Genomic DNA, 25,775 nt, shown 5'->3' on the forward strand with positions numbered 1-25,775 from the left:
CCTCTGGGGATCGAGGACATGATGGGGCTGGGTTCTGTCCCTTGCTCCACCATGTCCTGGACACACTCACTACCGGAGACTAAGTAATCTAATTGCTCTGAGCTGTTTCTTCATCTGTAAAATGGAATGGCAATATACCGACCTGCTTGATAGTGCTGTAGTGAGGGAAATTGAGATAGCACATGTAAAGTACAAAGCGAACAATATAAACAGTCAATAGTAGCTACAAGTTCTATTATTACAGAAATTATTGGTGCAATTGTACTAATTCTTCATAGTAATATGTGATGGCATGACCTGAGGCACGGGCATGTCTCTGGGAGATTACAGGCTGGTTTTAGGGGTCGGAGGAGCAAATGAGTTTAGGGGGGGCAGAGCCCATCCTTTTTCACGTAGTGAATCCTCTGGGAAACCACTTCATTGTTCCTTGGGTATGTTGCGAAGACAGCACTGGGTGCTTTAGGACCAGTACAGATCATAATCAGTTATCGTAGAAGAAGAGCAGACCTCTACAGACTTGCAGAATAGGAAATACCCTGCGTGTGGCAAATGGGGAAACAGACTCGAAGGCATCTGGTGACATCCGAGGTGACTCGGATGTCGCGGCCACAGAGGTGGACTGGATCTCCAGGCTCTCGCTTGCTCTTCGCTTGGTCTTTGCACATGCTCTTGCTTCCTCCCGTGGGAACCCCCTTCCCTCTCTAGTCTTGGCAACTTCTCTTTCTCATCAAGAGTTGGCTCAAATGTTACCTACCTCTCTGAGCCTTGGTTGCCTCTTCTGTGAAATGGGGAAATAACAGCTCTTTGTAAGGTTGTGTAGCAATTAAACGTGATGGCATGGTTAAAGAGCCTGGCTTTGAGACAAGCGTGTAGTAGATGCTTAGTAAGATGGCGGCTACAGGCGTTACAACCACCTGTTCAGGTGTCTGACTCAGCTGCTGCACCGCGAGCCCTCGTACAGTCAGGACTCTTTCATTCATCCTCCTATTTTCGCCTCTCCAGTCTTCTCTCCCACCGCTAACCCTTTGCTTCCATACGCAGAAGCTCTCGGTGTTCCCTGAGCACCACCTGGCTCAAGGGCACGACTTGCTTGTGTGTCGAATGAATGAACTGATGTCCTGGCTGAGCCATGGTGCCCTTAGAACGGCTTTCTATGGTAACGAATTCCATGGGCGTCACCATTGTGGAAAGTACTGAATTGGCCTGGGTATCTGGTTAGCCGGGGATGGGTTCCCATAAGGGGTGTCGGGAGCAACTTCGGGAAAAGCCGTTTGATAGCCTGGGAGGGGAGGAACGTGCTGCTCGAGTGGAAACCTGATTCGCTTTGTTTCCATTTCAGTTAATAAACACATTTAAAGTTTTGATGTGGAAGAGACTGGGTAATTGGAGGCCTAGTGGTAAATTGATATAATTTACCCACAGCGAGGGCGTAGAGAGCAGGGAGATTACTGTTGGTAATTTTGCAGAGAGTAATGGAGTTAATTTATAATTTATAATTGATATTGGAGCTCTTTTCCATAAGCTGAATTATGATGGAATGGGGAAAGCGTCATTTAATGTGGTTGTTTTGCTGTCTGTGTCACTCTTAGAATTGGAAAGTGGAAAAAGAACACAGCGAAATGGGTATCTAATCTTTTCGAAGCTATTTGCTAAATAAACTGGAATTTTAATTAAAACTGCAAGCCAAGAGGTAAATCACTTTAGAAGTTTGCGAAGTTTTTTTTTTTTTTCTCTTGCCTAATATAATTTCTCCTAATAAAAATTCTTTACGGGTGGGAAATTAGACCCCAGAATAAATAACTGGAGTGGATCGCTGTGGGGCACAGAAACTATGACAGGGGCAAGGTTAGCACCCTCTCCTACCCGCATGGGCTTTTTTTCTGTAGTTAAGTTGTTTGGTAACAATTTCGATCTCATTAAAAGTACTGCGGTAGAAGTAGAAGCAAAGTGGACGGACAACAGGCTTCACTGCAGCTCTTCTGGCTTTAATTCATATGAGTCAATAATAATGAATGGATTTAATAAAAAATGCAGCCTTTGGTGATTAAGGCAGTGAACAGCGAATGGCATACCTGCCCTGAGTATATCGTATTTGCAGTAAGGAAGACGTAGTGAACAGAAAAGAGAAACTTCATAGATCACGAGAACTGCAGCAAAAGGTTGTTAATTACTTATCCGCTACTATATTTATTGGCTCTATTAGAGGATGAGTTATTATTGGCTTCCTGGGAAACCCACTGGAGCCAGATGGCACCTTTTTTGAATTGGAAGGCTCCTCGGAGTGCGAGTTATCTTGTGGGGTCCTCTCCACCTCCAACGACCAGGAACCTGGAGTAGGGGGACAGGGGTGTCGGCTCATTGGCAAAAGAGAAGGGGCGTCTTTAAAGTGCATGGGCTGTCGGAGGAGGTCTTACACACTGAACTGAGGATTGCTCTTCCTCCTCCGTGCCTTCCCCACCCCTGTTCCCAGTGCGTTCTTTCTCTGCCCAGTCACCATCCAACCCGTCCCCTCTCTCCCAGCCATGGCCAGCTTCCTCATGGGTCTGGCTGCCCACAGTCTCGACCTCCCCTCCGTTCTCCATTCCAGCCTTGCCTGGCTTGAGCACTTCCCGTGGCTCACCTCCACCTGCAGAATAGAGTTCGAGCCCCTCAGCTTGCCCTGTGAGCCCTCCGTGATCTGCCTGGGCCATGTAGACCTCTCCGGCTTGGTTCCAGGCACATGGAACTTGCGTGTTATCCCAGACTCCCTGCCTGGCTGGCACCCTTCCCTCTTCATCTCTGCCTGGCAAAACGTCTACTTCACACTGGCTGGGAGCAGAAAGTTTGCTCCTTCTGGGCCCTCACTCAGCACTTTGTCACGCAGAATGTGCGTATCTGTTAACACGACTGCCTCTCCCCCCAGGCTGGCTCCTGAATCCCTGGAGCTATGATTCACTACTGTTTTTCCAGAGGTGGGTTTGTCGAGCGCCAGTGTCTGCTTTCCCTACCATTGGGGATGTCTGGAGACTCTGCTTTTCTCACCATGGGACTCAATTAGGCGAGGAACAATCCAGGAGGCTCGTTCTCAATATTCCATAACTGGGCTAATTTAGCTCCTACCACGTGCCAGGCTGTTCACAAACGTTCTTTCACTTGCTCAGCTGTTTTTAATTTTCACGACACCCCTGGCAAGGAAGTCTTGCTGATCCTCTTTCTCAGATGATGAAAAGAAGGGCCTTAGCTGGCAGGGCTGAGACTGAATTCAGGTTCTTGAGCTTAAGTCAAGGACTGTCAAGCAAGTACGGGCTTTCCCAAGAGGCTAGCTGCATTTTTTCCCAGGAGACCTACATGGCTTCGAATACGCTGAGTGCACGTTTAACCTGAGGCTGGTTCTAGAAAACACCCCAAGTCACCAGCTCCTTTGGGTAATATCTTACCAGCCAATAGGTACGGGGTGAAAGGTGGTGGGAAAGAATGGGAGAGAAGAAGAAAAGTAGCATTGTTTGAACCAGGCATTGTGTGCCAGGCACGATGCTAGGTGTCTCAAACACATTATTAATCCATCTAATAACCCAATTACGTTGCCATCATTGTTCCCGCTGAGGACACGGGCTTGGAGTTGCCCCACGTGTGGGCTTTTCCCCAGCTCCATCCATCCAAAGGTGCTACTGTCAGGGAGCTGGCTGGTCCCTCATCGGCACGGGGGGGTCGTTTCTCATCAGCCCCACTTCGCACAGGCGGGAGGGAGCCTGGACTCTCCTATGGCCCCTCAGTTGGGGGGCTGGCTCTCCTCACCTGTCTGGGAGGATAGCGATGCCATTGGCTGAGATGTGAGCTCGAAAGAGGCTCAGCTTTTAGTGTGCTCACATTTGCCAGGTTGAACCGTATTCTACCCGGTCACACCCTTCAGGATTTCATGGATTCCCAGTCTTTTCTTCATCTGCTCGCTTTCTTCATTGAAGAAAAATGTTAAATTTCTAGTTCATCCTTGAAGGGCAATTGCTCAGTCTTTTCTTTGTCTTAACTGGCCTTCTCTGGACTTGTCTGTGCTACATTCTTCTTTGAGGTGTTAATCACAGCTCATTTTGTTTTTCATAGAGGTATTTGCTCATTCCTGCCCAGATTAATCTGTGTATCTACCAATCTTAGTGGAGTTTAAAGAATGGTTTTTGGAGACAGAACAAATGACTTCAAATTCTGGTTTGCTGCTTATTAGCAATGGGATTGCATTTTTTCGTACGCAAAATGGAGGCATATAGATAAGATACCTGGACATAATTAAGTGCTCAATAAATAGTAATTATTATATTCATTATAAAGATATATTAGTCTTAATGTCTTTCATTCTCAGAATGCTTTCTTTCTCTGTGACCCTGTTCTAAAACTGGAATGGTGTGTTCATGATCTACTGCTGTGGAACAAATTCCCTAAAACTTAGTAGCTTAAAACAACACACGATTATTATCTGACACTGTTTCTTAGGGTGACTTATCTCAGGGTTCTGGCTCAGGAACTCTCATGAGGCTGCAGTCAAGCTGTTGGCCAGGACCACGGTCTGAAGACTTGATGAGAGCTGAAGGCTCCACTTCCAACTTCATTTACATGACTGTTGGCAGGAGGCCAGGAGGCTTATTTCTTACCTCTCTCCCTAGGCTTCCCCAAAGCAAGTGATGATGATGAGAGAGTGAGAGAGAGAAAGAGAGAGAGAGAGAGAGAGAGAGAGAGGAGAGATGTCACAGTCTTTTTATAAAGATATCCTAATATCAGAAGTATCACAATATCTCATAATATCTGGATATCACTTCTGCTGTAGCTATTGGTCGCATAGACCAAGACTGTGACAACGTGAGAGAGGACTATACAGGATATGAATTCCAAGAGGCAGGGATCATTGGAGACCATCTTAGAGGCTGCCTACCACAGATGGGTGGGTGGGGGAGAGGGTGGCATTCTGTCTGGCAGGGAGGGAGTCGTGTAAACATAAATACCCTCGAAGTGGTGGCTGTGCTACAGGCATCAACCGAGTGCAGAGAGAGCCTTGGAAAGAAATCCATCAGCTCGGCGTGGGGGCATCGAGGAAGGTATCCCAGGTGCAGGCACACAGCGGTGTTCTTACTCAAGGGCTGTCCTAATGATGCTTGATATTTTGGTGGCATCTTTTAAAATTGAAGTTAGTCGTTGAGGTGATTTCCTTGGACGTTGAAATAATAACCTATCCTATTTAATAACGATTTACTGTTTGCGAAGTGCTTTTTCATGCATTCCCTCAGTCCACGTACACAGTCCTGGGAAGTAGATAGGTTTGACTGCTGTCATTTTCCTCCATTGTAGATGAGCTCTGAGGCTTAGAGCGGTGAGGTTCCAGTGTCAAGGTCTCCAGGTGGGCTGTGGTGGGTCGGGGCTTGAGCCAGGGTCTTCTCGGTCCAGGCATGGTGCTCTGTCTGTTGTACCTTCCTTGTGTTCCCCCTCAGTACTTCGGGCCCCTCCTTTTAAAGCAACGATTTGGGTCATTTTCCTCTGTAGATGCGTTACACATATGTTTGCCCGTATTCAAGCTTATTGGCCACTTTTATGCCCAATCGCTTGAAAGATTTTCTGTCCCTAAAGAAGCTCTAAGAAGAAAATCACTCACAAAGTTCAGAAATGTGAATTGTGCTTTCATCAGCATGCACCGTGAAATTTCATTTTGCAGAATCCCTCGGAGGAGTTTGGACTTGTTCTTTGGGCCGTTAGAACAGGGATCTGAACATCCATTTCTTGCGCACAAATGTGTCAAAAGGACATTTAATGAATTCGGTTCTTGTTTGAGCCTGGCTATTTTGCAAGTGTGTTTTAGTCCCTCTGGGCAAGCAGAAAAGAGATTCTGGGTCCACTCAGGTATGTATGCTGAGGGAGGAACTTCCTTTTTGACAAAGGCGGTAACGTGTGGGCTGGGCTGAGGATAGGTTGGTTACTATAGTTCATATGTGACTGATAAATGCTACTACAGCGATCAGTTCAAGATCAGTTGTGTGTAGTGGTTAAGTTCATGGGCCTTGGAATCAGGCAGACCTGGATGTGAGTCTGACTCTGCCCTTACTAGTTCTGTGACCTTAGGGAAGTTATTTAATCTCTCAAAGCTTTGGCTTCGTCATCTGTGAGGATTAAATGGGGTAATACATATAAAGTGCTTAACACATAGACATAGTAATAAGCATTGCATAAATGTTAACTTTAATGATACTGATGATGATGATAATATATATCTGAGTAGCTGCTACTCATACATTCCCTTTATTCCCACATTCGTTCATGGAACAAACTGCAGATGTTGCTAGCAATGGTGTCTGTGAATGACTGGAGGCTTTGGGGAGTCTTCAAATCTCCTAAGATCCTATGGAACCTTTTGTGCATATGTGTGTTTTCTGGAGAGAATCTCAGTGATTCTTCACCCCAAAAAGGTTAAAAACAAAGTCTACAGTGTACTGAAGACTTGGTGTTAGGGATACACAACCGATCGAGACTGTCTTTCTTTTCAAAGAGTTCCCAGAGGCGAGGCAGACAGACTTACAGACAAGATGTTGCCGAATGGCCTGTGAAGGGTGTAAGCGACAGAGGCCACATAGAAGGCAGAGCTGGTGAGGCAGCTTCATGTGAGAAGGGAGCAGATGGTCAACCCGAGTCAGAAGATCCAGGCAGAAAGAATAAGATGTAGAAACCCAGGCCGCAAAACAGTAAAATGTCATATACTTAAATATCAGAAGTAGTCTGGTGCTGACAGTGCAAGTGACCACCGTGTAAGTGGCCCAGCCTCAGGCACACCTGTTGGCACAGGGGAGTTTGGGAAGCATCTTTCAGGCCAAGCTTGGAGCTTAGGCTTGATCTCGTGGTCCGTGGGACGACACTGGGGAGTTGTAAACAAAGGAGTGACATGGTCAGAGCTGTTTTTTGAAAAAACATCCTCTGTGTGTCAAGTAGACTGGAAGGGGAGCCCCTGGTGGGGGTGGGGGGAAGTTTGGGGGAGACTGGTGTAGTCCTCATCCAGGTGAGAGATGAGGCCCCAAATTGAGTCAGTGGCAGTGGGATTGAGGAAGGATAGGAAATTTAGAAATACATTAGGAGATAAACCAGAAGATTTGCTGACCAATTGGATATTAGGGAGGGAGAGGGTGTCAGGGTGATGCTCAGGATTGTGGCTTCTAATTTTCCTGTGGGCCTAGGACCCATGGAACACCTGACTAGATATCACTGGAGACCTGAGAGCAATATGTCTAATTTTTCCTGGTCCTAGAAATTTATAGTGTTATGAGAGGTGTAAGGGTTACACATGACATACACGTATGGACCGAGGGGGATCAGGCAGGAGATCGCTGTGGTCTGAAGTGGTTCTGAAGCTCTCTGTGTCATTACGTCTGATGGGCAGCTGTTAGTTTCCATCTTACTTGACCACTCAGCCATAGCCATATTCACACTGTGCACCACTCCCTTCCACTCGACACACTTTCCCTCTTGCCTTTCCTGGCTTGTTCTCGTTCTCTCTCTCTCTCTCTCTCTCTCTCTCTCTCTCTCTCTCTCTCTTTCTCTCTCTCTCTCTCTCCCCCCGCCCCCACCACACCCCTCTGGTCCCTCATAGTCTGCTCCGCAGGTTCACCCTCCTCTCCCATGCCCGCTGTTCCTGTGTTCCGGCACTGGGTACAGTCCAGCGCGGTCTGCCTCTGCCCGAGTCTTCAGCCTCGTCTCATGGTACTTTTCTCTGGTCCTCCGTGCTCCTGCCATCCCAACCCTCCTTCAGGCTTTTCGGTGGCCATGGTCAGCCCAGCCACGTGGCTTTCATCACTTGAAAGCTCTTCTTCCCTCATCTTCTACCTGTTCTTTCTTCCAATCTCAACTCACGTAGCCCTTTCTCAGGAATCAGGTGACCATTTAATTTGTTGCCCAAGCTGGGATACATTTGAAAAGAGGCGCTATTAATAGCAACACAGGACAACAGGCATAAACGAGCTGTCCTGAGCTAATGACTGTGTGGTCCCCCGACTTCCCGGATATGATCGAGTTTGGGGGAGACTGGTGTAGTCTTCATCCAGGTGAGAGATGAGGCCCCAAATTGAGTCAGTGGCAGTGGGATTGACAGCACAGGAATGTGCTGTCATAGCAGCCTGGACCTCATCCCATGGCGCTTCCCATGGGCTGTGTTGATACCTTGGAGTGACCACTTCAGCTCTTTCTTCCAGATGGACCGTCCGCTCCATGAAGGTACATGTGTTCCCATGTGTCTTCGGCATCTGAGACACAATAATAAGTTCCGCATTATAGGTTTTTAACACAGAATGAGTAATTAAATTAACAACGAACTCAGATTTGTATTGGTCTGTGGAGGGCATGAAGCGTTTTCATTTCCATTATCTTACTTGGTTCCTTTTGTTACTTTGCCAAGTTTTCTCATCTCAGCCTCCTGAGGACACAGAGGTTTTAGTTGCCTTAGATCTCATAGTCAGTAGGTGACTGAGACAAGTCTAAAACTTTTGACCCCCGATTCAGTGCTTTTTTTTTTTCACCAAAAGAGTTTGTAGAAGAGTAAAAGGAAAGTTGACTTCCAGATTTAGAACCTGGGTAACTGGGAGGATGGTGCTGACCTTGAGAAAAATAGGGGGTCTGGGGAGCATGTGTCCATTTTCAATTGCCCCATGAAAACCCAAGAAGCATTCCAGGCTACGAGAGCTCCGAATAGAGCCTCCAACAGCCCCTTATCCTCTGGGGGTGTAAGCAGACAGTTTTCACTATTATTGGGATTAAATATGCATAACATAAGATTTACCATCTTCACCATCTCTGAGTGCACAGCTCAGTGGCAGGCTGTACATTTACACTGTCGTGCAGACCTCACTGCCATCCAACTCCAGAATGTTTTTCATCTTCCCAAACTAACACCCGTTAAGCAAATAACTCCCCATTTTCCCTCACCCCAGCCCCTGGAAACCATTGTACTTTCTATCCCTATGAATCTGCCTACTCTAACTACCTCATCGAAGTGGAGCCATACAATATTTGCCTTTTGTCTGGTTTATTTCACGTCACGTAATATATTCCGAGTTCATGTGTATTGTAGGAAGTATCAAAATTTCATTCCTTCTTAATGCTGAGTGATATAAAAGTGTACGTATGTACCACATTTTGCTTATCTGTTGATGGACAGTCGATGACACCTGGACTGTTTCCCCATCTTTTGGTGATTGTGAATAATGCTGCTGTGAATGTTCGTGGGCCAATATCTGTCGAGTCTCTGATTTCAACTCTTGGATATACACCCAGAAGTGAAATTGCTGGATCATGCAGAAATTGTTTTCCACAGTGGCTTTTATCATTCTCAATGCACAGGATTCCAATTTCTCCATGTCGTCATCAGCACTTATTTTTACGATTAATTTTTATAATAGCCACCCTAATGGGTGTAGAGTGGTATCTCATTGTGGTTTTGATTTTCATTTTTCTAATGATTAGTAATGTTGAGAATCTTTTCATGTGCTTGTTTGCCATTCGTATATCTTTTTTGGAGAAATGTCTATTCAAGTCCTTTGCCTATTTTTTAAATTGGGTTGCTTTTTGTTGTTGTTGAGTTGTAGAAGTTTTTAAATATAGTCTGAATATTTTCTTATCAGATGTATAATTTTCAAAAAATATTTTCTCCCACTCCATGGGTTGCCCTTTCATTCTGTTGATAGTGTCCTCTGATGCAAAAATGTTTTAATTTTGATGAAATTCAAAATTAAAATTTTTTAATTTCTTTTATTTCCTGTGCTTTAGAGTTATATCTAAGAAGTAATTGCCAAATCCAGTATTATGAAACTTATTCTCTATATATTCTCCTAAGAGTTTTACAGTTTTAGCTCTTATAATTAGATCTTCGACCCATTTTGAGTTAATTTTTGTATATTGTGTAAGAGTCCAACTTCATTCTTTTTACATGTGGATATCCGGTTTTCCCAACACCAATTGTTGAAAAGGCTGTCCTTTACCCATTGAATAATCTTGTCATCCTTGTCGAAAATTATTTGACCATATATGCAAACGTTTGTTTATAAGTATTCTATCCTATTCCATTGGTCTATATGTCTGTCTTTAGGCCAGTACCATACTGTTTTCTAAAACTTTGTTTTTATTATTTTTTTATTTAGGGCTGTTTGAGGTTCACAGCAAAAATGAGCAGAAGGAACAGAGATTTCTCATATACTCACTGTGCAAATCCCACACCAAAGTGGTATATTTCTTACAATTGATGAATCTATATTGAACATCATCATCGCCCAAATTCCATAGTTTATATTAGGGTTCACTCTTATTGTTGCACATTCTGTGGGTTTGGACAAATGTATGACATGTATCCACCATTATAGTACCCTATAGAGTAGTTTCACTGCCCTAAACTTCCTCCGTGCTCTACCTATCATCCCTCCCTTCCCCCTAACTCCTAGTAACTACTGATCTTTTTACTGTCTCCATAGTTTTGCCTTTTCTAAAATGTCACGTAGTTGGAATCATACAGTGTGTAGCCTTTTCAGATGGGCTTCTTTCACTTAGAAATATATATCTAAGGCCTCACCCTACCCCCCGCCCATGTATTCTTATGGCTTGATAGCTCATTTCTTTTTAATGCTGATTAATAATTCCACTGTCAGGATGTCCCGCAGTTTATTTATCTATTCACCTACTGAAGGGTATCTTGATTGCTTCCAAGTTTTTGCAATGATGAAGAGAGAGAGCTGTTATAAACATTTGTGTGCAGGTTTTTTGTGGACATAAGTTTCCAACTCATTTGGGTTTTATACCAATCGTTTATACTAACAATCGATATCTTAGCAATATTAAGTCCTCTAATCCATGAACACGGAACTATTTTTTACTTATGTGTGTATCTTTAATTTCTTTCAGCAACATTTTGTAGTTTTCAGTGTACAAGTATTTTGCCTCTTTGGTTAAGTTAATTCTTAAGCATTTTATTTTTATTTTTTGATGCTATTGCAAGTAGAATTGTTTTATTAATTTCCTTTTTGGATTGTTCATGGTTTGTATACAGAAAAACAATCGACTTTTGTGTATCGATTTTATATCCTTCAGCATTGCTAAATTTGTTTATTATTTCTAATAGTTGTTTTTGTGTATATAGTCTTTAAGGTTTTTTTTTAACATATAAGTTCATATCATATTAAAACAGATATATTTTACTTCGTCCTTTCCAATTTATATACCTTTTATTTCTTTTTCTTGCCTGTTGTTCTGGCTAGAACTTCCAATACTATGCTGAATAGAGGCAGAGAAAATGGGCATCCTTGTCTCATTCTTGATTTTAGAGGAAAAGCTTTCAGTCTTTCGCCATTGAATATGATGTTAGCTGTTTAAGCTATGTCTAAAAGATCTTAAAAGGAGGTGGGGTTACGAAGTCCTGTGACCTATTAGAAATTGTGTTTCTCTGTTTTCTTAGCATCTAGCGCAGTGCCTGGCACATAGTAATTATTGAATGAATGGATAAAAAATAAAAGCAATTTTTCAAAATGGAATGAGCTAAAGCCGCTTGTGAATGAAGGGGGTCGATTTAGGTTTCATGAGAGTGGCAAAGATTGAAGGGTGACCAGAAGGTGGAGTCATCAGTTGTCCACTGACATGGAACAGGTACTGGTCTCACACTTAGAGCAGCAAAGTCACTTGGATCTTGGTAAACTTTGCTTGGATAGTCTGCTTTTTAGAGCTATCTCCCTGGTTATTTTTCCTTTATCTATATCAGCACTTAACAACTAGAAGAAAATAACATATGTCATATCTCTCTGTATTTATGACTGCCGAATTAATGATTTCAGTCCACCGGATGCAAAGAAAATGAGTGAAACGCTATAAATTATAGATGTAAGTATTAATGCTAATAGAGTGTGTAAGATGTGCCTCACTCTGACACAGCTTTGAAATAATGTGAATGATTTAAAGCGCCTGAGTCCGTTTGCCTTCATTTTTATTTGGAATAGTTAGAAGCACCGACTCACCGCCATTTCATTAGTAATGCTGTGTTCTTCCATTGGAACGTAGCCTTCTCAACTTGGAGTAGATAAAAATTCTCATCAACTATAATCTGAGAGTGGAAAAATCAAACGTTTTTATCTTATGCGTCAGCATTTCTCTTCCTCTGAACTTCAAACAAGCAGGTTCTAAATACGAACTAACATGTCTTCACTTATTTCCTTTGACAAGGGTCATCTGAGTTACAGGTTAAAGAAATATGTTCTGTAAATGCAGAATTTGATAACTTTAACAATTCTGTAAATGTGAAACTTGAGCAAATTTGATCGATTTGGTATCCTAAGCTTTGTGGAAAGAGCAGGCCCTTTTGTCTCTGTGAGGGGAACCCTATAGCTTGTGCAAAAATGGGATGTATCTTCAGGATACAAGGCTATCTCACAGGATCCACGGGCCGGAGGACAGCTAGGCTTAGGAGGGTCTGGGCCTAAGCCCTAGAAGCCCGAGGAACTGAGGTCACTCAGTCTGTGTCTGCAAGGCCACAGGGTCTCATCTCTACCTTTTTCTCTGCACCTGCTCCTTTCTTCACTCTCAGCAGATGGGCTGCCTTTGCTTCTCTGTGCTCGGCTCTGGCTTTTTATCACTTCCAGTTCAAAGGCCAGCAGGGGCTGCCTGATCTCTGGTTTCCAAAGGGAGAATCTGGTTCTCTCATCTTGAGTCAGATGACCACTCCTGGTTTGTTCATGTTCTTATTTAAAAAGTCTTTATTGAATGCCAGGAACTGTTTTAGGCCCTGGGGATGTATCCTGCCCCCCCGCCATGGACCTTGTATGTATGTGTGTGTATGAGAGAGAGAGAGCGAGAAGTGGGGGGCGGGGCCGGGGAGAGAGAGGCTGTGAATTCTTTTGGCCTGGGTTGAGAGTTGCAATTTTCAGAAAAAGAAAAGTATGACTGGGGATCCAGATGGACCTGGATTGAAACCCTGATTTCTCCCCTTCCAAGCTCTCTGCGACCTGGTTTAGATTACTATTATATTAGATTACCATTCTCAGCCCCCATCTTCTCGTCAGTAAAATGGGAACAAGCGTTTCTAGGTAGTTACGAGGGTTAAAATGAAAGAATCAGAACTCCACCAGCCCGTCGCCCAGCTGTGGCCCTGAGCAAGTCGTTTAACCTGTCTGAATCTGTTTCTTCACCTATAGAATGGGAAAAAGCATCCGCTACCTCATGCGCTTATGTGGTTACGGTGAGGACTGAGTCATGGGGTGTGTGCCAGGGCACCCGGATTACTTTGTGCATAATAGACACTCAGTGGGGTCGCTGCTCCTCTTATTCCTGTTATGAGTCGCATTCTTTCTCTTTCTTCCAGTTCCCTTTCGGCCGACGCTTGCCTTGTGACATCTACTGGCACGGAGTTTCATTTCACGACAGTGACATATTCTCCGGTCAAGTGAACAAGTTTCCAGGTATTTGCCATGATCGCTGGCATTTAAAAATGTTTCCAGGGATGTGTCTCAGGGTACACTCTTCTCTGAAAACATGACAGTGCCTTAAGACCAAGCTCGAGGACTCTTAATTGGGCCTTGCTGCCTACGCTCTGCCTCGGCGCCCGTGACCAGGGAGGGACATTAACGTGTGGGAGTCAGGACCTACCCGCCAGGGGTTTAGAGACGGGGCCCCAAAACGAGAGAGACAGGCTCACCTGGTCTGCGTCCACGGGTGGGAGAACATGATTTCCACTTTCTTGGGTATAGATATGATGTGGGGGTGTCGTTAGGGGACTCTATTCTCAAAATGAGGAGAATGAAAGACCATTTTACTTAAATAATTTGCAGGAAATGGAAGTACTAAAATTCTAGGACTGTGTCACAGAAACGGGGCTAGCAGCTTTCCTTTGCTCTACGTGTCATCTTTGGAGGGGCCATTTTTAAAACCAGTCTCCATGCTGGGAACCACAAGCTGCAGACAGCCTTGGCTTTTTACCTGACGACATTATCCCAGGAACACTTACCTGCAAGGGGAGCTTGGTGCCAGAGACGCGACAGAGCTCACACCTTAAGATACCCCCTCTCTCTCCACTCCCAGCCGCCCCATATGCCCCTTCATGTTATTTTTAATCTCTATCACCCTCTTCCGCTGTCATTGCTCTTGGTTATTTTTAATGGTTAAGTGAAGAGGGGGTTACGTTGAGGGGGGGCGGTGCTTAGAGGGAGGGGAAAATTGGTTAAGCTGAGTCTGACCATAGCCAAAGGGTCTCCTACTAACTTTCAGAAATTTTAACCTATTGCTCAAACTATATTATAATGCAATAACAAATAACTTTTTAAAAAAGAACGGCGCCCTGAATGCTATCTCTTATTTAACAAAACAGCAATGTGAATATTTCTGCATTTCCCCTCAAACCGTAACCACGTTTTTGTGTCATTTTTATGTACTTCCAGTGAGAGTATAGTTGCCTGAATATAAGGTGTTTTCTCTTAGCATTATATTATTCATGCTTATTTTTAAAAGGAGAATCGATTTCCCCTTTTTCTTTGACATTCTATGCCAGGTCTTTAAGAAAACACGTCTCAGAAAACCCACTATCCACACATTACACACCGGCTAGCTGTGCCATGTCCACTAGGGGATTTTCAACTAAGCAGACCGCCACAGGCCATACTTGGCTCGGATTCACTTAGAAGGATCTAGGGCAGGGGACACAGCTTGCCAGCTGGTCAGTGTCAGGTGTTTCTCTCCAGTGGCATCTTTGCAAGGGCCCCAGGGGTTGGTCTCCGGCCCCTCGAGTGGAAGCGTAGGTGCAAGGAGACAACACCCACGTCGGTGGACGTGAGCCTATCTTGGCTGCACACCCTACAGGAGCCAATGTCTCACGTGGCCACTTCATAGCACAGCTTCCAGGGTCCCCGCCAGGATCGTGTAAGTGATGAACATCACTACGCTCAGGAAAGCCTGGGGCTGTGACCTCCTACCTGGTATTTATGCAATTTGCCCATCAGGGGTCATTTTACCCACATGCTTTGTCATCTAGTAACACAGCTAACTTTCTACCTTTACTGGTTTCCAGGGGAACAGAGCTAGAAAATTAACCTGAGCTCAAATTTGTCCTAAGAGAGGAGAGAGGATTTTGTTAGAGAACAAGAACTATTCTTGCAGCCAGGGATCTTGCACATCGTCTAATGGAATAGCTATTATTTCCCGTCTTGCTGCTCAGAAAAGGTGACTTTTTGAAGCCACTGATGGACTTCTGGGAAGTCGGGAGAACATAATTTGAAGGAGAGCAGCTCTTTGAATGAGGACAGCGTTCCTAAGACATAACTCATCAAATGAGGCTTCGTTTACCTTTTCCCATTTGCTCATGCCTCATCTAACGGCTGAGAGAAGGAAGGGAGTAGGAGCTGGAGCTCTACATTTGGAACACAAATTAGAAACACGGAGAAAAATACCCCCGAAGGATTAGTTTCATTAATGGTGATGTAGGAATATTCATTTCAAAGAAGCAAATTTGTCCCATCCTATGTTCCACATGCCAGTGATTAGAACAGATGATTTCTCACTTTACTAACAGCAATTATTTAGCTGTAATGACGAAGCAGGCTCTTGAACCTCTGGGCAGAGAAAGCGGAAGGGTGCTGCCACAGTCTCTGCTCTGTGGGACACAGCGATCCTTAGCAATGGGCTGATTACAGAGCACTCTGTCCTTTGGCTTCGGTTTGTGTCTGAGCTTATCTTCTGCCTCTTATACGTCCCATTATTTAAAAACTGCATTTCGCATGCATTGTATGTTACTTAGAAGAAGTTCCAGTGGATGTGTCAGGCAAGTATAAAATTCCCACGCTGAATAAACTGAAAACTTTTGGATACCCATATGGAAGCAATTTATTTTATTTGTGTCAGCACATTAGATTTTAGCTACTTTTCCAAGGGGAATTTCCTTCAAGATACATTATTATATCTTAACTGATGAATTAAGACTTTCTATAAAAGTCATCTGATTTAGATGCGTGTCTGCTTTAAGAAAGTCCAGAACTGTCAATTCTCAGCTTACAGACAACTTTTGGTGCATTTCAGGATCTGAGATGTTGGCAGCACGTGCCAGGTGGTGCCTGAGAGTCCACCGCGAGGAGGGGACTTTCTTGTAGAGAGAGAGAGGGCTCCAGTGAGGAATCTATGGGGGCAGCCATCTGTCCAGCGCCGGTCTGGGCTGGGGATACGGAGATGAGGAGAAAGGCATGTAGAGAGGGAAGTCAAGTACAAACTAAGTGCTATGCCAGAGGAAACGTGGGATGCCGTGGGAGTTTGGAGCCAGGGCACATGACCTAACCCAGATTCGCTTGGGAGACAGGCAGGGTGAGAGATCCTGGAGAAGAGGATTGACATGTGAGCTGAGCCCCCAGGGATGGATGGGCCTGACCCTCATGCAGAACAAGGGTGCAGAGTTGGTGCAAAGACTCAGAACGCTGAGAGCACACCGCTCACTCAGTGGAGGGCAAGGGACCCTTCGTGGTTAGAAAGGGTCAGGTGTGATGGGCAGTGGAGAGGTGATAGACAGGGGCCAAAGGTCATGCGTGGGAAGCCGCAGAGGAATTTTTAAGCCAGAGAGTGACACAGACCCACTTGGATTTTAGAAAGACCAGCTAGCCGGGTGCATTGGAGGTGGGCGGAAAGGCTGAGAGAGGGAAGAGAGAGCTAAGAGGCCTCCGCAGCATCCAGGCACAGGACGGGCTCGCTGGTGGTGATGGGGCACGGAGAGAAGAGGATGGGTCTGGAAGCATTTGTCGTTTGATGGTTGTAATGTGTCTTTGCCAAGAACGGTAGTTACAAATGGTATTTGGATTGAATAATGTAATGCTCCCAACGTAGCTGAGATTCGATTTGATTTTTTTCACTGGGCAAGCCCGAGGATCAAACTGTTACACTCGTGGGTATCTCCACGTGGGTGAGACCCACCAGGCCTTGAGACTTTGGTGTAGCAGACAGAAGAACCCACGCTCAGGTGTGGCAGGGGGCAAGCTCTTGGTGTGAGAAGCTCTGACCTGAGTTGGGGTTTTTCCCAATCGCTAGGGGAACTCCTACCACAGGGACATCTGGGGATAGACCTTGTTGAGAAACCCAGGTAGGCGTCAGCCTCAAAGGAACCTGTTAGGAGGCACTGAAGTCACGGGAAGGAGGACCCCAGCCCTCGCAGGGCAGGCTCCGGGGGCGCAGCGGAGAGAACAAGGCCAAGGCATTGCTAAGGCAGCCGCTCAGGCGCCAGGAGCAAAGGACAGAGTCCCGAAATTTGGGGACAAAACAATGGAGGCTCAGAAGAAGTTAAAATCCTCCTTATTCAAGTGGAGAACTAAGTTGGGGCCAAAGATTGCCTAATATTGGGAGTTAATGGTTAGACGTAGAGCTCTCATTTCAGGTCAGAATGGGTCCCAGAGCCTAGGGCAGGGGTCACAGGTAGGGTCAGGTGCTGCAGCTCCTTAGAAAAGGGAGGCAGGGTCTGGAGCCAGCAGAACCTGGCAACAACCTACCTTTTCACAATTTTACTCTGGGACCATGTGCTCGGGCTCAGCTAGAAGCCCAGCTCCTCTTGTCAGAATCTTACTGAGAGAAAATAGCTCTCCCCACGTCTGTGTCTGAAGCACTGCCAGAGGCAGAGATGCCAGCAGCTTCCATGTGGGGTCAAGCGGGGAGTGAGAGACACTCTCTCTGGCAGCACTGGGTGGAAACACAGCCTAGATATGGCGTAGGAACAAAGGAATTGGTGGTAAGTGGATTGAGGGAGGTCTACACTGGCGCCTTCTGGAGACAGGCATTCAGGCAGGGTTAGAGGCGAGCTGTCTACAGCCGGCAGACTGGACTGTCTGGGAAAAGTAGCCATTGGCTTGTAGGGATGCTTCGGAACCTGGCCAGTTTTAGTAGAGAACTACCTGGGGACAGGTGCAAAGGTGAACTTGGAGATAGGTCTATGAGCTGGTGTGGAGACTACCGATTCACAACACGAAAGGAGCCATTGCTGAATGTTTACTCAGTTTGCTGGACGCTGATTTTCACAGAACTTTTCGGGAGCATTCAGGTCGCGCTCCTGTACTCGGAACACTCTGTGTCGCATGAGTCCTTCTGACTTGCTGAGGGACTTTCTGAACCTTCTCGTCACAATGCCACTAAAACACAGCAAATACCACAGCTATTCGGTAGGGGGCATCGTCTCTTTGATGTGAGGTGCTGTGTTGCAGTTAGTTCTGAAGGTTTTTAGTTTAACACTGTAACGAAAACGTTAGTCGAATACAAATGAAGAGGTTCTGAGAAAGTCGAAATTTGTGTTCGTGGTGTTCAGCTCCAGCGTTTATAACTCAAAATTTCTAATCTCATAGGAGAATAAAAAGGAATAGCTATAATTTTCCAAACTCATACTTATTTTTTTGGGAAGCTCAGAACAGTGTCTTCGTTTTTTTTTTTTTTTTTTTTCCTTCTTCTTTTATTAACATCGAGGAGTCCACGTTAGAGCACAGTTTATAAGTGCTTTTTAGGCTCCTTTATTTCTTACGTAATCCTTCTCTATATCCTTCTAAACAAGAGCTGAGAACCTGGGCATTGACATCTTGAAGCTGCGACCTTTATATTTATTGCTCTTTTTTAATATGCCGAGGGAAGCAAGAAGTAGGTATCAAAACCTTGATTCTCAGATATTTATCCTTTGCTTCCTGTACATGGGGGTTTAGAGAAAGCTCGTCCATTCTGATCGTGCCCATTTGGAACGTGTGATAATTCGGACATGTCAAGCTGACGTGGAACTTCGTACTTCCTATTAAAAATAACTTTGCTAAGCAAATTTCTAGTGTGAGCAATAGGACTCTGTGGCCTCTTTCGGGGTGGACATCGTTCTCAGTCTCCATTTGCAGTGGTGATATTTGCCTTAAGCAAGAAGCGTGTTAAAATGTAAAATAATTTTTACCTATGTGCTTAAAATATTGCTAAGATATACACTCAATTTCTTCTCTTGTCAGAGTTACTAAAGATATGACAAAAAAAAAAAGTCCACCATTCTTTTAAAATGTTTTGTAAGTGAGACATTTCAATCCCCTCTGGACAAATTTATGAAATCTGATCAATTTCAGTGTCAGTACTTAGAACTGAAGAACTCCTACAGATTCCATTTTTTTCTCTTAAACTATGAATTATACTGATATCCTTTCCACTTCCTATCCTTATTTCAATGAGATAGATTTTATGCTGAAAGGTGTATATTTTTCTCTCTCATACCTTTTTCAAAAATTAATTCTCATGAAAGATTAAAACAAAGCAACTTAATTAAGCTTCTCGTAGTGTAAGCAGAGTCCGCTAGATAATCTTCTGTAGGGTAGATGGAAGGGACTCCAGAAGTACCTATGGTGGCCCCAAATTAAAGAAGATAATATGTTTTAAGTGGAAGATATAAATGCTTCTCTCTATTTATTATCAAGGGGGCTGACAAAGAATGGAATAATAAGCTAAGTAGAAATGCATTTCTTCAAATTGATGCTTCATTTTTATAAGGAAACAAAATTCACCTATTGCTTCAGGTTTTTCATTAATTTGGTAGGTCTTTATAAACCACGAGTCATCGCTGTGGGTGAACAACTACCTTTTTTTATCTTGTCTGCAAAAGTGAATATGTTGGATGGGTGGTTTTAAAAGTCCCAAATAATGGCTGTTTTATAGCTGGTGGCCCACTGTTGTTAAAATCTCACAGCTTCTCTTCTCCCCAGGCATGACGGAGATGGTGCGTAAAATTACTCTGAGCAGAGCGGTGAGAATCATGCAGAATCTCTTTCCTGAGGAGTACAACTTCTACCCTCGCTCATGGATTCTGCCTGACGAGTTCCAGCTCTTTGTTGCTCAGGTAGATGCACTCCGTCCCCATGACCCTTGAATTATATTATGGTTGCAACTGCGTCCTGGGTCCTGTGCTGGGAGCTGGGACACGGGGCCCCCAGAAAGCTGAGTCTGGCCAAGGGAGTGTTTAACAGTACACAGTAGGTGTTGACAGCGATCATGGCAGCTTGCAGAGTTGAACAGGGAGGGTGACAGGTAGGTAATCTAAAGAGGTGCATCTTGACACTAGGAGACAGGCCTGAGGCTGATATTGGGAGCTGGATCATGGGGTTGGCATTTGGAGAAACAGAGGGACAGAGCTGGAGCAGGTGGCTGAGCGCACAAGAGGGCTGGGACTATTTGTTCAATCCTAGAAGGGTGGTCTCCCCAGCATCCAGTGGTGTGAAATGTGGGATCGGGCTACGCTTCAAAGCCAGGGACCGGGTCTGACAAACTGGGGCGGGGAAACCTTTTAAATGTCCCAATTTAAATTTGTACCAGAATCAATTTTCAAATCACCCTTTCTCTATCAAAGCAGTGTGTTTGAGCATGAAATACTTCGGAGCCTTCACCACTAATTGTGAAACGGAACTAGTAGGGAAGCTGAATTCAGAATTGCCATTTCGGTTAGTATTTTAATGATGTCATTTAGGACCATCTCAAAGCCTTTGTCAGCAGTTTCCATGGTCCATCTCATACCTCTGAGGGGAACCACACAACAAATGCCGGTCCGATTATGATAAGGATACATCCCTTTGTTGGTCCTACTGTGTTTCAGGCACTGTGCCAGAAGCCTAACATTATTTCTTTTGATCCTCACAGCAGTCCTCGAAATGAAACTGGTTGTATGATCCTCATTTTATGGATGAGGAAACTGAGGCTTTGAGAAATTAAATGACTTGCTTGAGAAGTAAGATTTAGACTTAGAGCTAATTTCAAGGCTTATGCTTTTTATAGTCTGTCTTATTGCCTGCATGTTGTTTTGGTTTTAATATTAAATTATAAAACTTATAATATAATTATGATTTATAAAGCACAAAATAAGCTTGAAGTGGTAATTTTTAAAAGGATTCTCTCTATGGGATGGTGGTCATGTGGGTCTATATACATTTCTTAAAATGCATCAAATCATTAACTTAAAATGAGTGTATTTTATCACATGCAAATTATGCTTCAATAAAGTGAATTTTAAAAAAATACACTAAACCATCAGCTGCTCCCCACACTGACCCCACCCCGCCACCCCCATGCCAATTTCCCATTTCTGGGACTCTGCTCATGCTATTGTCCCTATGTGGAATACCTTTCCTTCCTATTTCTACAACTCTATGTCTAACAATTCTGCCAGGCTGAATTTAAATGAGGTATAACTGTGCCTTCAAAATCAGATAAGTGAGAAAAGCGGTTCCATCACCCCCAAAAGTTCCTCTGTGCCTCCTTGTAGTCAGTCAGTCAATCCCCTCATCCCCCAGCCTAGGCACCTCTGGATCTGCATTTCCATTATGGAGAAATCTCACCTCTTCAAGAAATTCATATAAATGAAATCTTATGGTATGTACTTTTTTGAGCCTTTTTTTCTTTCAGAATTATATTTTTGAGATTCATCCCTGTTTGTTGTGTGTATCAGTAGTTAGTGTTTTTATGGTGAAACGTGTTCCATTGTGGAAATACACCCCAATTTGTTTATCTGTCGGTCAGTTGATGGGCTTTTGGGTTGTTTCCACTTTGGAGACATTATAATTAGAGCTGCCGTGACTAGTCACGCCCAAGTCATCTTGTTGATATGTTTTCATTTCTCTTGGGTAATATACCCAGGAGTGGAATTGCTTGATCATCTGGTAGGTGTATGTTTAACTTTATAAGAAATAGCCAAAGTGTTTTCCAAAGTGCTTATACTACTTTACACTCCCATCAGCAGTGTGTGCACGTTCCGTTCGTTCCACGTCGTTGCCAACACTTGGTATTGTTATTAGCCTTTTGAATTTTAGACATTCTGAGAGATGTGTAGTTGTATCTCTTTATGGTTTTAATTTACATCTCCCCAATGACTAGATGTTGAGTATCTTTTCATATGCTTTTAGCCCATTTGAATATCTTTTTTGTTAAGTGTATATTCAAAATCTTTGCTCATTTTTATTAGCATTTTATATTGTAGGTTCTTTACATATTCCATGTGTGAGTCTTTTGTGTATATAATGTGATGTATTTAAATATGTATTGGGAATATTTTCTCCTACTTGGCTTTTCAAAGGCTTAACCTTGAATTTTCATTTTAACTGTCTTTTGAAGAGCAAAAGTTATTAATTTAGATGAAGTTTGATTTATCAATTTTTTCTTTTATAGTTTATGCTTTTTGTGTGACATCCAAGACATTTTTGGATTAATGGTTATGAAGATTTTATACTTTTTTCCCTAGAAGTTTTATAATTCTAGCTTTTAAGCTAAAAGCTATGTCTATGATTCATTTCAAGTTAGTTTTTGTGTATAAGATTGGGGTCAAAGTTTGATTTTTTTCCATATGGCTATTCAGTTGTTTCAGCATCTTTTGTTGAAACAACGGTCATTCCCCGACTCAATTACCTTGACATCTTTATTGAAAACCGGTAGGCCATATATGTTTCGGTCTGTTTCTGGACTCTGTCTTGTCCCATTTGTCTGTATGTTTACCCTTATGCTGATACCCCGCATTACCTTGATTATTACAGCTTTATAGTCAGTCTTGACATTAAATAGTGCAAGTCTTCCTGCTTTATTTTCAGATAGTTTTGGCTGTTATAGATCCTTTGCATTTCCATATCAATTTTGTAATCAGTTTGCCCATTTTTACAAAGAAGACTGCTAGGACTTTGATGTTGAATTTGTTATTGCATCTATAGATAATTTGGAGACAGTGACCACCTTAACAATGCTGAGTTATCTAATCCATGACTTTTGTCTCCATTTATTGATATCTTTTAAAATTTATCTCAGCAACATTTTATAGTTTTCAGCGTATAAGTCTTACACATATTTTATTAAATTTAGCCCTAAGTATTTTCATTTTTCATGCAATTATAAATGATATTTTTTTAATTTCATTTTTCGATTGTTGCTAGTGTGTAGACATCCAATCGACTTTTTAATTTTGAACTTGTATCACATGACCTTGTTCAATTCTCTTATTAGTTCTAGAATTTTTTTTTGTAGATTTATTAGGATTTTCGATATATACAATTAATTAATCTGAGAATAAATATATTTTATTCCTCCTAATTGATGTGCCTTTTATTTGTTTTTCTTATGAAACTGCACTGAGCTAGGACCTCCAAGACAGTGTTGAGCAGAAGCAATTAGAGTGGAAATCTTTGCTCTGTTTCCCATCTCAGGGAGCAAGCATACAGCCTTTCACTGTTACATGCGAGGTTAACTAGAGGTTGTTCACAGGCGCCCTTTGTCAGGTTGAGCTTGGTGTCTTCTATAATTTGAAGAAAGTTTTTCATCATGAATGGGTGCTTAATCTTGTCAAATCCCTTTTCTGCATCTATTAAGATGATATGGTTTTTCTCTTTATTTTGGTAATATGATAGATCACACTGTTGATCTATTATACCGAAATGTTGAACTAACCTTGCATTCCTGATACAAATCATACTTAGTTATGGTGTATTATGCTTTTTATATACTGCTAAGCTCTATTTGCTGATACTTTGTTGGGAATTTTTGTATCTTTGTTCATGAGAGATATGGGCATGTGATGTCTTCGGTTTTGATATCAGACAAGCCTTATTAAATGAGTTGGCAAATGTTTTTCTTCTATTCGTTTTTTTGAAGATTTTGTGCAAAATTGGTATTTCTTAAGTGTTTGATGGAATTTACTATTGAAGGTATTTACATGTGAAGCTTTCTTTCTGGGAACATTTTAAGCTATAAATTAAAAAAAATAAGTATAGATAATTTGTCTTTCAAGGAACTAGTCCATTTCATCTAAGTTGTCAAATCTACTGACATAAAGTTTTAAAAAATAATATTCCTTATTTTCTTTTAATACCTATGAGATATGTAGTGATCTCCCCTATTTCATTGCTGATATTGGTAATTTGTGTTTACTTTTTTTCATGATCAGTCTAGCTAAAGGTTTATCAATTTTGTTGAGTTTTTTCAAAGAACCAATTTATGATTTTATTGTTTTTCTCTATCTTTTGCCCATTTTCTATGTCATTGATTATGATTTTTATTATTTTCTTTCTTCTGCTTTTGGGTTCACTCTTCTCTTCTTTCTCTAACTTTTAAAAGAGCAACATAAGTTTGATGATTTTTAACACTAAAGCAATAAATTTCCCTCTAAGCGCTGCTTTAGATACGTCTCAGAAATTTCGTGTATTACATTTTCATTACTATTCAGTTCAAAATGTTATTTAATTTCCTTGGAGATTTCTTTGACCCATGGGTTATTTAGAAATGTGTTGTTTAATTTTTAAATAATTTTGGAATTTTCCAAGTATCTTTTGTTATTGATTTCTAATTTGATTTTGTTAACATGAGAGCATATATATTCAGTATTACCTAGATCCTTTTAAATTTATTGTAAGTTCTCTTATAGCCCATATACTGTCTATCTTGGTGAATGTTTCATGTGCATTTGAAAATAATGTGTATTCTGGAATTGTTGGAATAGCATCCTATAAATCTCAGTTAGGTCCAGTTGACATTTGGTACGGTTCACGTGTTCCTTACTAATTTATCGCCTACTTGTTCTGTCAGCTATTCAGAGAGTATGTTGAAATTTCCAGCTCTTACTGCAATTGTCTTTTAATTATGTCAGTTTTCGCTTTATGTATTTTGAAGCTCTGTTATTAGTTTGATGATTTGACCCTTTTATAAGGTAACTTTCCTTGTCCCGAAGTCTTTTCTGTTTGATATTAATATAGCATGTCTAGCTTTCTTTGGCTTAGTATTTGCATGGTATATCTTTTTACCATTCTCTTACTGTTAATCCGTCTGCATTCTTAAAGAGTGCTTCCTGTTGACAGCTTGTAACTGGGTTATGATCTTTTATCCTGTTTAACAAGTCCTGACTTTTCATCGGTGTGGTTAGCCCATTTACACTTAATATAATCATCAATGCGATTAGTTTCAAGTATACTATCTTGCTATTTTTTTTTCTATTCACTGTGTTTGGATTAACTGAGTATTTTTAGTGTTTTATTTTATCTCCTCTTTAAGCTTATTTGCTATACATCTTTAAAAATGTTTTTAGTTTTCATCCTATCCCTAGAATCTGGAATTTACAATGCATCTTTAACTTAAGACATTTACCTTTAAGTATTACTTACTTTAAGTAAAATATAAGCACCTTACAATAGTATATTCTATTCCCACTCTCATCCTTCGCGCTATTGTCATATATTTTACTTCTATGTTATAAACCCTATAATATATTGTTATTTTTCCTTGAAAAGTCAATTATCTAAAAAAGAAACTGAAAAATGAATATATTTGTCTTCTATACTCACCCAAATATTTATATTTCCAGCATTCTTCATTTCTTTGTGTAGCTCCGGAATTCTATTTGGTATTATTTTCCTTCAATTTAAAGATTTTTCTTTAACGTATTTCTTGTAATGCAGGTCTACAGGCTACAGATTCTCTCAGCTTTTGTTTGTTTGGGAATGTTCTCATTTTGCCTTCAGTTTTAAAAATGTTTTGAAATAATTTTGGACTTACAAAAAAATTGCAAACATAGTACAGAGAGTTCTCATATAATCTCCATCGAGCTTCCCCTATTATTAGCATCTTATACAAATACTGAAACTGGGTAATTAACATTCATGTAATGTTACTAAATAATCTACACTCCTTATTACTAAATAATCTACATTCCTTAAATGATTATTAGCATCTTATACAAATACTGAAACTGGGTAATTAACATTCATATAATTTTACTAAATAATCTACACTCCATATTACTAAATAGTCTACTTTCCTTAAATACA

The 25,775-nt window shown here is 42.0% G+C and overlaps 1 protein-coding gene across 5 annotated transcripts in view; it reads left to right on the forward strand.

The window, feature by feature from the left end:
- The window catches only part of TTLL11 (tubulin tyrosine ligase like 11), a 210,433-nt gene that overhangs the window by 30,709 nt on the left and 153,949 nt on the right, over positions 1-25,775 (forward strand). For 3 of the 5 annotated variants that reach the window (XR_005653696.1, XM_039866701.1, XM_039866702.1), the window contains exons 2-3: positions 13,328-13,424; positions 19,695-19,828. The exons of 1 other annotated variant lie outside the window; for it this stretch is intronic. Coding sequence is in view for 2 of the 4 variants with exons in the window: in XM_039866701.1 (XP_039722635.1) it covers positions 13,328-13,424; positions 19,695-19,828 (231 nt within the window). In the remaining 2 variants the exon portion in view is untranslated. The remainder of the gene's footprint in view (positions 1-13,327; positions 13,425-19,694; positions 19,829-25,775) is intronic. One more of the 5 variants, XM_039866704.1, reaches the window with a different exon arrangement.

Source organism: Pteropus medius, unplaced genomic scaffold (assembly GCF_902729225.1).
Source record: "Pteropus medius unplaced genomic scaffold, Ma_sr-lr_union100, whole genome shotgun sequence".
Classification (NCBI taxonomy): Eukaryota; Metazoa; Chordata; class Mammalia; order Chiroptera; family Pteropodidae; genus Pteropus; species Pteropus medius.